General features: G+C 49.4%; 1 protein-coding gene across 1 annotated transcript in view; it reads left to right on the forward strand.

The window, feature by feature from the left end:
- The window catches only part of LOC147697944 (uncharacterized), a 1,308,576-nt gene that overhangs the window by 776,481 nt on the left and 519,637 nt on the right, over positions 1 to 12,458 (forward strand). The window contains exon 14 of the mRNA XM_086936165.1: positions 11,038 to 11,082. Coding sequence (XP_086792291.1) covers positions 11,038 to 11,082 — 45 coding nt within the window. The remainder of the gene's footprint in view (positions 1 to 11,037; positions 11,083 to 12,458) is intronic.

Genomic DNA, 12,458 nt, shown 5'->3' on the forward strand with positions numbered 1-12,458 from the left:
AGTGCTGTTAATGCTAGTGTCTAACGGGACTCGGGTCTAGTTGCTTCTTCGCTTTCGGAGTCGCTGGGGGTACAATAATCCCTGAGGGCCTGCACCAACGTTTCCCATTCCAACGCGGCCTCCTGCGCCTTCTCATTGCTTTGCCTCCAAGCCAACTGATATCGCAGCGCGCTCTCACCCGCCGCCCATTTCAAAAGTTCACCCTGCCATCTGCTGCCCGTAGGACCAGCACGTGCCTTCCAGTTCCTGGTCACCTCTCGCTTAGCCAGTAGGAGCCCCAGGTCTATAAATTTACTGGTGATTTTATTCCGGGGGGTATGGGGGAACCAGTGCAGAAGCCCTACCGCCGCATCGAACGATAAGTGCCTCCCCGTCACCTCTTCTAAAGTCGCCGCCACCTCCTGCCAGTAGGACGCCAATTCGGGACAGGCCCATAGCATGTGTAGGAGGTCCGCCTCCTGAGCCGGGCACCTAGGGCATTCCGCCGAGGCTGTGGCAAAATAACGCCTGATCTTAACCGGGGTCAGGTACGCCCTATGGAGAACATAGTAGTGGACCAGTTGGAAACGGGCGCTACGTGTACCCTTCCATGCTCGCCTCACCAGCTGGGACCAGGTCGTCTCCGGGATCTCCCTACCGATATCCTCTTCCCAGCGGGACTTCAGTGTGGTGAGAGGGACCAACCCCTCGGTAATCAACCTGCCGTAAAGGCAAGTGACCGCCTTCACTGTGCCCGCCGACATCATTACATACTGGCACACCTGAGACAACTGAGGTTCCTCTAGTCCGTTTTGCCAGTACGCCTGGATCACTCGCACAATGGCCGAGTGCAACAGAAAGTCGCCCCGGGGGATCCCAAAGCAGTCAATGAGATCCTGAAAAGACAAAAGCACTCCGTCCTCATATAGGTCCCCGACGAGCTGTAAACCCGAATCCTCCCAGTCCGCCAGTCGCGACCAGTCCCCTCCGTGGGGGAGGGCCGTCAGCATCCCCAATGGTATTTCAGGTGCATATGGGGTCCGCAGGTGACCTCTGTTATGAGCCCGATTCCAACAGAGTCGGATAGTCCGCTCCTCCATCGACAGGTCCCGAAGGACTAAACGCTGTCGCAGCGCGATAAAGGAGAGGACGTGCCTGGCTATACCCGTCCCTCTACCGTCTTCCGGGCCTCTGAACTCCCTGGCTATCTCCTGGGTGTACGTCTGGAGCTGCGCCGCCAGGTAGTACTTCTCAAAGTCCGGCACAGCGAGCCCCCCTTCGTCCTTCGGCCTCATCAGGGTAGTGAGGGCCACCCGCCGCCGGCCCGTGCCCCAAAGGAACCCGACCACCATAGAACGCAAGCGGCGAAACGTAGCCAGTGGGACCCAGATCGGCAAAGTCCGAAAGTAATACAATAGTCGGGGGAGCGCCACCATTTTGAGCAGGGCGATGCGTCCTGCCACGGAGAGCGGCAGCGTGGCCCAAAAATCCATGCTGCCTCGGAGTGCTCGTATGCAACGGGCAATGTTTCCGTCTAGGAGGTCGGGCTGGTCGTGGTACACAAATACCCCAAGGTATTTAAAGCAGTCGGGTTCCCATCTGATCTCCCTGCTTAGCGCCGGAGTGGGGACACCCCTACGCATCGGGAAGAGGCAGGTCTTAGACCAGTTCACTCGTAGGCCTGAGACTTCTCCGAACTCCGTTAGCGCTAATTCCGCTCCCCGTAATGCGTCGACCGGGTCCTCCAGGAAGAGCAACAGGTCGTCCGCATAGAGCGAGACGTAATGCGGGCCCGCCGCTGTCCATAAGCCCGTATAGTGGGCTCCCGAGCGAAGATGCATCGCTAGTGGCTCCACCGCTAGTGCAAAAAGAAGCGGGGATAAGGAACACCCTTGCCGCGTGCCACGCTCCACCGGATATCGCGATGAAATCAAAGGGCCCGATCTAACTCTGGCTGAAGCGGAAGCGTAAAGAACTGCTGTCCACTTGATGAATCCCTCCCCGAGGCCGAATTTCCGCAATACCGCGCTTAAGTAGTCCCACTCCAGGCTATCAAACGCCTTCTCCAGGTCCACCGACAAAACTACCGGGGACGGGGCATCCACGAATGGTTCCCCAAGCAAGCGAAACAACCTTCGGATGTTCATGGTCGTATTTCGCCGTGGTATGAAACCGGCTTGGTCCTCGTGCACTAGGGAGCCCATATGTCCTAACAGCCTCGAGGCCAAGATGCTGCTCAATATTTTGTAGTCCACCGTCAACATTGAGAGGGGACGGTAGGACCCCGGGTCAGACGAGTCTCGGCCTGGCTTGAGGAGAGGGACCACCAACGCCTCACACATCGAGCCGGGGAGGCGACCCAGCCTCTTCGCCTCCCTGTAGACCACCAGTAAACGAGGGGCCAGAAGGTCAGCATAAGCTGCATAGAACTCCACCGGTAGGCCATCTAGGCCCGGGGTCTTGTTCCTCGCCATCCGTTTGATGGCCCCGCGGATCTCCCCCAAGCCTATGTCAGATCCCAAGGTGTCTGCCACTTCCTGTTCCACTGTGCGGAGTTCCAGCGGGCGAAGATAGTTATCGAGCCGGTCTGGGTCACGCGCGGAGCGACTGCGGTATAAACATTCATAATAATGCCGGAAGCAAGTAAGAATCTCCGGTTGGGTGCACACCTCGGTCCCATCCGCCCTACGCATCCTAGTCGTCGTTTGGGACTGGCGCGTAGGGTTGGCCAACCACGCCAGTAACGCGCTCGACCTGTCGCCCTCCGCTATAGATCGGACCGTGTAGGCCTTATAATCGAAACAGCGGAGCCGTTCGACCTCCACCGCCACCTTCTCCCTCGCCTCTACCGTTTGTGTTTGCAATTCCGGGCGTCCGGGTCGGCTAATTTCGAGCGCGCGGAGCGTTCGGTCCGCTGCGTCCAAATCAGCCAGGATAACACGCCGCATGCCCACCCTCTTAGAGATACAGTACCCCCTCACCACCACCTTAAAAGCGTCCCATTCGAACGCCCTAGTACTCGCGGAACCGCCGTTGGATGCAAAATAATCCGTGATTCTCTCCCCTAGGTCTGCCTTGAAGACACTGTCCTCGAGGATCTCGGGGCGCATCTTCCAGGTGGGTACCGCTGGCGTCCCAGGGAACCAGCGAATGTCCAGCAGGAGGGGGTTATGGTCCGAAATGGTCCGCGATAAATACTCCGATCGGACCGCTGCCGAGACTAATTCGGACGAACCGAGAAAGCCATCCAGTCTGACATGCAGCTCATGAAGGCTCGAAAAGTACGAATAATCTCTAGACGCGGGGTGATGCGCCCTCCATATGTCCGTCAAACCCCAGCGGGTCTGCCAATCTTGTCGGCCCTTAGCCGTCCGCCGGACCGGGTAGTCGGGGAGCGGGGGATGCGAGCGGTCTATGTCTACATCCACCACGGAGTTAAAGTCTCCCCCCAGCAGGAGGGGACCGGTGAAAAAGTGGGCCAACGAGCCCGATAACCCGGAAAGGAAGGCAGTCTGGTCCACATTAGGGGCATACACACAGCAAACATTCAAGTCCCTCCCTCCTAGCGTGCCTGATATGGCCACGAAGCGCCCCTCTGGGTCCAACACTGTCCTCGTGACCTGGAAGGGGACTCCTGCCCTGATCCATATTAGCGCCCCCCTGGCATAAGCAGAGTACGTCGTGGAGAAGACCTGCCCTCGCCACCTACGCTGAAGCGCCGCCCCTTCCGCCTTGTTCAGATGCGTTTCCTGCAGCAGCGCCATTTGCACTCCCCTACGCACTAAATAAGCGTGGACCTTGTGACGCCTAGACATAGTGTGAAGCCCCCTCACGTTCCAAGTAATACATTTCAAGTTAGCAACATCAGCCATTGTCCCAAAGTGTTCTTGCACAGTCTCCCCGTCCGGGTCCCCACAAAGAAAAAACATCAATCCTCCCAGCGCTGCCGGCGGCCATTTTCCCCAACCAGAACCAAACCCCCCAAAAACCAACAAAGCCCCCTCCCAACCACCCCAGAACAGGACCCAAACTGCACCATCTAGATCCCATCCAAACGTCTACGGAGAACAACCCCAAAAACCCCACTAGTCCTACGGTCGCCACCGTAGGAAGGCCTTATGGGCCAGGTGCGGGCTGAGCGGAGGCAGTGGGCCCTCGTCGCCCAGGCTACCAGGACTATAATAAGCCCCCCCGTGTCAAAATCTTTCGGGGCAAGAGTAGAAGCCTCCCAACCCTCCCTCTTCCATTGTCAGCAGTAAAGAACGGCAGCCGCCTCCCCCCTGCCGGGCCCCCACCCAAAACAAGGCAACCTATCCCATTACCCTTGTCCATCCAAAAGGTCCTCCACCGATTTCGGTGTGATCACCGGTGTGTGGGTACTGTCTGCCACTGAGTCTTCCGAGTCCGATGGTGCCCCCTGAGCACCCGGGTTTTCCTCCTCCTCTTCGACGTCTTCGCCCCTCGCTCCCGACAGTTCCGACAGAACTTCCAGCACTCCCCTCCGCTCAGATGATGTCTCCGCTGTCGAGGGTCCTCCCGTGCGGCCGCGGCGGTTCCTGACCCTTTTAGATCGCCTCCTTTGTTCCGGCTCCTCCGCCTGATGGGTCGGGGCGTTGTAACCATCCTTCCCTGTCCGGTACAGTTCAAGCCAGTCACAGGCCTCCTCCGGGGTGTCGAAGAACTGGGTTTTGTCGTCGACAATGACTCGGAGCCTCGCGGGGAATAGGAGCGAATATTGGATGCCCTCACTCCTGAGTTCACGCTTAACCGCCAGGAAGGAGAACCGCTTGCGCTGCGTCTCGTAGGTATAGTCAGGGAAGATATTCACCTGGCTGTTTGCAACCTGAAACGGGCCATTGTGTCTGGCGGCATTTAGGATCAGGTCCCTGTCCCGGAAATGTAGTAACCGCGCCACCACCGGCCTCGGGGCTCGTCCCTGCTGTGGGGGCCGCGCTGGAACTCTGTGGGCCCGTTCCAGAGTGTAAAAGGAGGACAGGCCCTCCGGGACCACCGTGTCTCGGAGCCAGGTCTCCAGGTAGCGCACCATATCGCCTTCCTCAACCTATTCTAAAGACTCTTGAAAACATTTTTAACTTCTAGCATAAAGTTTCCTATTGCACATGCTATGTCCAGGGAGTTCATTTCAGCTAACAAGTGGGCTGCATGGACACGAATTTTAATACCATACTTTTTTAACAACTGGACGTAGAAACAATTCCCATGCATCAATGACATTTAAGCAATCTAAAAGTATATGCAAAATATTACATGTTATGCCTAGGTTGCTGATACATTTCCGTTCAGGATCCATCACAGCCCCTTTTATCTCTTTGTTCTCATAACCAGGATTAATTCCTATTCGAAACCTTACATTTTCATTTCAAAGCCATCGATTAGGTATGATGTCAATGTACAGGAACTGTTGATCGGCCAGGCATGCCTTAATTATAAAGTGCACTGATTGTTTCCACACCAAATACTGTCGATCCTGGTCTTGAGAAATGTATTTCCCTATTATCTTAAGTTCTCGTTTTGTTATATCAATTTGTAGATTATGAAAGCACAATTTAACTTTCAATTTCCTGCAAACCTTAGTTAACGTTTCCCTAACTCTCTCTGCCCATTTTAATTCAGTCCTCAAAATCTCACTTTTACACCATTGTGATATTTTTTGCTCTGCCCGCACCCCGGGTGTTGCTAGAATCATTATCTCCCAAGATACTACGCAGGTTTCTATTTTTGCTGCCTGAATCATAGAAGATCTGGGTAGGGACAGAAGATTTTGTACACATTTTCCCTTTTAGCATCACATCCCCTTTTGCCACTTAAGCATAACAATTCGGCTCCGTATTGGAATTTAGGCAGTATCATGCCCATATAAGTTTACAAAACAGGTCTATCTGACATCTCTTCAAAGTTTTTATTATGTTTTCAACTTTTCAAGATGTGAAAGACATAGTCTCAAGCTAGTGGGCAAAGAGGCTGGCCAAAAAAATGGTTGAAAGAGGTGGGCCCAAACCGCACTCTAAGGATATAAATGGCAATAGAAATCACTTTGTAAACAACGTCTGAAATTGTGACTTGAAATGTATGTGTAACTTCTCTGGGAGAATGTGCTATTGTTTGGCATAAAACGAGTACCTGCTAAAGTTAAAGGGTCATATGTATCAAAAAGTCATTTTGCGATTCTCAAATAGCGATTTTTTGCTAATCGCTATTTGATAATCGCAAACTGCTATGTATGTAGGATTTGCAATAAATTTTGCAAATCTTACATATTCCTTAATTGCGAATCTCACATTGCGATTCGCAATTAAAGAATACCTCCCCATTCATTCCTATGGGCCAAGAGGCCCAAAGGGATGAATGGGAAGTCATTTCCAATTTGCGATTAGCAATTAGCGAATCGCAAATTGAGAATGCAATTTCAAGGGTGCAAGGGTATCAAAAGGACACCCTGTTGCATCCCTGAAATAAGCATGGGTGATCCTTAAAGTATCTTCTGGATATATGCAGTAGAATAAGTTCTTATTAGGGCTCACAGTGTAATCAGGAGCAGTCAGTCTCCCGCAGAGGATGGGTTGTTGACACTTTGTCAGGAGTGCTGTATGAGCTCCACTACAATGTATAAGGCTATGAAAATTATAACTCCATATTGTCTACGCTGAATATCTACCAGGGCGGCCATGTAAGGTTGCACAAGGGCAACACAAAACCTAGACTGACATTTACCAAGTCATGCAAGGCCACCTTGCGTGGCCCTGTGTGGCTTGATGAAAGTGGAGTAACACAAGGCAGGTCACTATCTACTACCCTTATTCTGCCCCAGGGAGGCGTACCATGGGTGGAGCCTGAGTTTTTCCATGTATCCACCCATGGATTTTGGCAACTTCCCAGATTTACTGTTAGTGGAAGACCTGGGAACAGTGATGGCTACTCCCAGGAAGAAGCAGTAGGGCGGCGAGGGAAGAAGAAAGGGAGGGAGGAATTCACGTACTTCTTGCTGGCCAGCCGGCTGAGTGGCCGCCGCCTCTCCTTTGTCCTCTCTGTCCTCTTCCTGGTTTCTCCGGTGCAAACAGGAAGCAGGAAGCACCCAGGCTCTCCATGGTCAATCACAACGCTGCAATGCAGGGTTGTGATTGGTCTAAGTGCCTTGGTTCGTCTCTCAGCCAGGGAATGAGAGCCTAGGCATGTTCTCTATCCAGGCTGAAATGCAGACTGGGTTGAGAATATGCTACATGGGCATGAATATTTGCCACTGCTTGGGATTGCAAACTGCTATGCCTTCCCATGGAAGGCGAAACAACGAGAAATATTCTGCAACACACATAGAAAGAGGAAAAAGCGTTGGGATATTTAAAACACCGTTGGTGCAAGGGCTTGAACGCCCAGGCCTGCAATGGCAGACCTGACCTATGTTTAGAACACCCTTTCAGAGTAGCTTCCTAACATCTGTAGGAAGGGCGCTCACTTTTCCACACTGAATTTACAGTGGGAAAGTACCACAGGCCCTAAGGCTACTAAAAGAGAATCAGCAACATCCTGGTGTTGTCACATGGGCATAGCTGACCTCCTCAGTAGGGAAAACCCGCATGGGGCTTCATCACTACCTGGGCATAGAACACCATGTGTACCTGCCTTGCCTTTCACCGACCAGTGGCTCCAGTGGTGGAGGGAGGCCTGCGCAAAGTTGGCCTGCTCAAAGTTGACAAATGATTAGAAATGCCTAACCTCTAACCCCTCTGTTTTAACTTGGTATGGGAAGGCCCCAGAATGTCAGGATAGGCACATGGAGGTAATTCACGCCTTGGAGGAAAGTGGTGCTTTCCCCCTTTTCAACTCATTATCTTCCCTCTTCTTGAGAGTGCCATTTTTCAAACATTTGATAAAATTGTCCTCTTTAAATCAGAACTTTTTAAATCAAAGCCCAGGTTGGCCCCATGGTTTACGGATTGTTTAAAGAAGGAAACATTTGTGTGCAGGAAATTGGAACGCAAACCGAGGATTCACAATCTCTTGAAGACAAACTAATTTATAATATGGCTTTAAGAATTTACCACAACATTTTAAGAACAGCAAGGAATGTTCACATAGTGAAGAGAATTAACAAAGCGGGTAATTCTGGTAAAGCATTGTATAAGATACTTTAGGAATTTACTAATCCTATAGCCTGAGCTGAACCTGTCGAAGTCTCGCGGGCCCTTACTCAGGAGCTTGCCAATTATTTTGTCCGAATTTACAGTTCTTTTGTAAAAAAGACTACACAGGCAACTATGGTAGTTTTTACCCCCACAGAAAAATCTCACCCTGCTCTCTTGGAGGAGTTTCATATAGTGTCTCCACGCCAAATCAAAATGCTGCTAAATGGAATTAAGTCTGGATCACCGGAGGACTTAGCACCTCCCTATATGGTGGCACAGCTCTCCTCCTGTCCCTCACTGAGCTATGCAACCTCTCCTTTAGCCTGGAAAAGGTCCAGCACAAGTGGAAATCAGCGAGCGTCCAACCTATTTTTAAAAAACCCTCAGCTGATCCTAAAGTATTAGCAAACTTCAGACTATATATTTACTTCCTTTTATTGGTAAGGTAAAGGAAACACTGGTGAATTCCTAACTAGCAGCTTTTCTGGAAAGGTATTCCCTGCTTTATCCCTCCCACTCTGGCTTTCGAGCTGCTTTTAGCACAGAAACGGCACTGGTGAAAGTCTTAGACAAGACTTTCCTTAGATGAAGGGCACTGAGCGATGCTGGTGCTATTAGACCTTTCTGCAGCTTTCAACACTATCTCCCATTCAGTTCTGAATTAAAGACTGGAGGAGATAGGTGTTTGGGGGAAGCCTTTAACCCCTTCGATGCTGATGACGAGCTCAGCTCGTCATCACCCACGGGGGTCGTGTGCTGATGACGAGCTGAGCTCGTCATGGTGCCACTAAAATGGCATTTTCCAGCACAGGGGGGGAAAACGCCTAGCAGCCAAGTGGTTAAGGTGGTTGAGACATTTCTTTAGTGAGTGCTCTCTTGCGGTACAGCTAAGGTCCTTTTGCTTTCATACCATAACCTTCAACTGGGAACTGCTGTAAACGTCTCCTTTGAGTCCCACACTTTTCAACATATCTGACCCCAGTGTCCGAAGTGATAAAGTCATTTGGGTTCGAGGTCATCTCTTGTGCAGATGACACCCACATTGTTATCACAATGGGACCTAATCTGGACTCTACCAAAGAAAGATTCTGTAATTGTATGGATAAGATTGCCTCTTGGATACAGTCCAGCTAAACACAAGCAAAACTGAGCTTGTGTGGTTTGGAAAAGCCCACTCCGTGTGGTCAGAGAACTGGTGGCCGCAGAGTTTGGGCCCCGCTCCTACCCCTAGAGTGTCAGTAAGTAATTTAGGAATTCTGGTTGATGAAAACATCTCTATGAGCAAACATATGAATGCAATTGTGGGAAACTGTTTTGTAGTCATGCTCCTCCTCAGGAAGGTCTTCCGGTGGCTGTAGTTGCAGGCTATGAAATCCCTAGTCCAGGCCCTCATATTTATTCGCCTTAACTATGGGAATGCTTTAACGATTGCCATGAACGAAGGACTGTTTTCCAAACACAAGGTGGTTCAAAACCCTGCGGCACGTATAATTACGCCTCGCTCGCCCTCAGTACCCATTCTAAGAACACTTCACTGGCTGCCTATCAAAAAATGGGTCAAGTTAAAAATCCTCTGCTTTGTCCATAAAGCTTTGTATGGAAGTGGGCCGTCCTATCTGTAGGGTAAACTGGCACTGGTAAGATCGAGTGGTAAACACTTACTACGTCCCTGGCGTATTCGTATCTTCAGGTATGGTGGTCGTTCATTCTCACATTTATCCTCCAGCCACCAGCACTGGAATCCGCTTTCTTTGCAATTGCGCCCATACGTTGATTTTAAACAATTAAAAAATCTCTAAAGACCTGGCTGTTTTAGTTTTTAGTGTTTTGGCACTCTTCCAGTCGGGGCTTATTCATTCAGTTGCTATAGCGCAGAGAGACCCCTGTTGGGGTGATATGTGCACTTTATAAGAGAACCCAATACAAACCTAAGCTCAAGTGCCAGTGCGTCCCAACAGGCCTGCATTAGCAGGCGTGTTGCATGTTTGACAGGCCGATCGGGTGGGTCGCACACTCAGTGCCTCGTCTCACTTTTAGCCAGTGCTGTACCAGCCCCGGGTATATGGTGTACCGTTTTTCAGGGCACTAATAGGTACAGCACCTAAACCAATTATGTGAGTGCAGTCTTGGCATATGTAGGAGGGGCATGTGCACTTTCCCACTGCAGTACAGTGGGAAAGCACCCAGAGTCCTAAGGCCATGCACAGAGAATCAGCAAAAACGAGGAAGAAAAAGCAAAACGTTTTAGGAAAATCCTCTAAGAAAGGTCATTTCCAACAGGTTTGGTTCCACACACACCAAGCTGTGGCGAGGAAGGTCCTTCAGGGTGTCTCTTGGCTTCTGTAAAATAAACTAATACATTTAATAAAACTTTGCATTTTGATAATTGGGTGAGATTACACAAATGTAAGAACTTTTTCACATAGACCTAAATAAGGACTGTTAAATGATGTCCATGAAGTCCAATATTGTGGTTTGTTCCCTGATCTTTTCTTTTTGGAACGCAGTGATGTTAGTGGCTAAGGAAAGCGGAGAAGTCCCAAGCTGCACAAGGTGGGATTGCTTACTTGATGTGCTATAGTGATTTTCGAAGGTGGGACTAGCTATATCTTCTCAAAGCGACTGTCTTTGGCAGGAATGAAGGTATATCCTGAGCTTCCAGGGACTGTGACATAGTGTTGATGTGGGGGTTTTATAACATGTATAAATGTATTAACAAAATGTGGTTAACATACACTGAAATCGAGATATTCTTTGAGAAACTGTGTTTATTTTAATGTTGTGCGCCGTAGGCCTCAATTTCAGAATAGTTGGTGCTGCTTACATTTTGTAATACATTCAGGAAACATTTATGCTTTTGATCGAAGGTGTCATCCTTTACCCTCTGTGGCTTAACCAGATTACTTCTGTATTTCAGTACCTGCTCCTGCTGTCCAAGAAAGTAGCACGCAAGGAGCCGCAAGTGAGTCTTATTCTATTCTTATACATTTAAAGTGTCACTACACACATGTGTACATTTGCCAGTGTCTCTAATCATGAATCTGAACTTGGTCACATAGCAATTGCCTGCTTCAGTTTCTTATATATGCTTTATTTCTTATACATGCTTTATTGTCAGATGCACTTAACCCCCATCTCCCTACCCAGGGCAGGGGAACAGCACCCATGTGTGATTCATAGTGAAACATAGTTCCAACGTTTTAAGATAGGTCATAGATGCATTCAAAATCATCCCAGTCATACCCTGAAGGCCTGACTAAGACAAGATTTTCGAAGTGTCTCACACCTTTGTTCTTCTGTATTTGATCTTCAGTATGTGTTAAATATATCTGCAGCGTCCTTGAACCACTGTTTATTGTCTGCTCTGCAATTATGAGCCAGAAGCGAAGGAGAGGGCACCTAATGAAGACAAGTACCTTTCACAGCTGCTTAATATCATAACATGTGGGCAACAGGACAATTAGCACATGTCTCTTCTATCTCGCTCATCACAGGCAAATAATCAGTGTTTTCTTCTTGCCTCAGCCAGTAAGGCTACAATATGGAAAATAATAGTTAGTGGCTGCATTTTAGGCATGCTGATTGGCAAAGAGAATCTCAACATTTTGATACAGAATTCTAATTTTCATTACCAGTGGATCCCAAACTTTTCAAGAGAGAATTTATCTCTTCAGTAATGTTAAAAAATATAAGAAAGCTTTGGAGCTGCTCTTTGTATGGTCCGTTGCCTAAGGTCAGGAAAGTGATGCAGGACTAAAAGCCTACTGAGAGTCGATAGAGAAGGCAGCATCTTGGTAAGGTAACTAAGTGGACCTGACCTGAGAGTCCGCCAAACTCTATATCTATCTGAGCTTAAAACCTTCCAGACTAGCAGTTTTTTTTACTCCTTGCCAGGAGGTTTAGCTCTCATGGTTGCAACACCATTGAAATATTGATTTTTCCATAGGGTGCACATGGGCCTGGTGGTAGAGCCCATTGCTGGGGGATATCTTCCAGCCAAGAACTGCGGTGGTGCCATGGTCAAAGAGAAGACCCACAGGGCTTGGATTTTGGTTGCAGTACAGAAGTGGGCTGATTGTCCCACCCACTGCATTGCAACCATCACCTGTTGGAGGATGATCAGGCATAATGGCATCTAAAGGGCAACAAGCTACTGCAAAGCCAGGAGTTCTATATTGAAGGTTCACTTGCCTTCGGTACAGTCTTATTTCTATGCAAAAAAGAGACTGGATGGCGATGGAGCTTTATTTATGAAGAAGGAAGGAAGTACTCCTGTAAGGAACAGGAAGAGATGGTCAGCGGGGGAATTAGAATGACACAGGGAAATGAGGGAGGTAG

This window comes from Lissotriton vulgaris, chromosome 8, assembly GCF_964263255.1.
Source record: "Lissotriton vulgaris chromosome 8, aLisVul1.2, whole genome shotgun sequence".
In the NCBI taxonomy this organism is placed as follows: Eukaryota; Metazoa; Chordata; class Amphibia; order Caudata; family Salamandridae; genus Lissotriton; species Lissotriton vulgaris.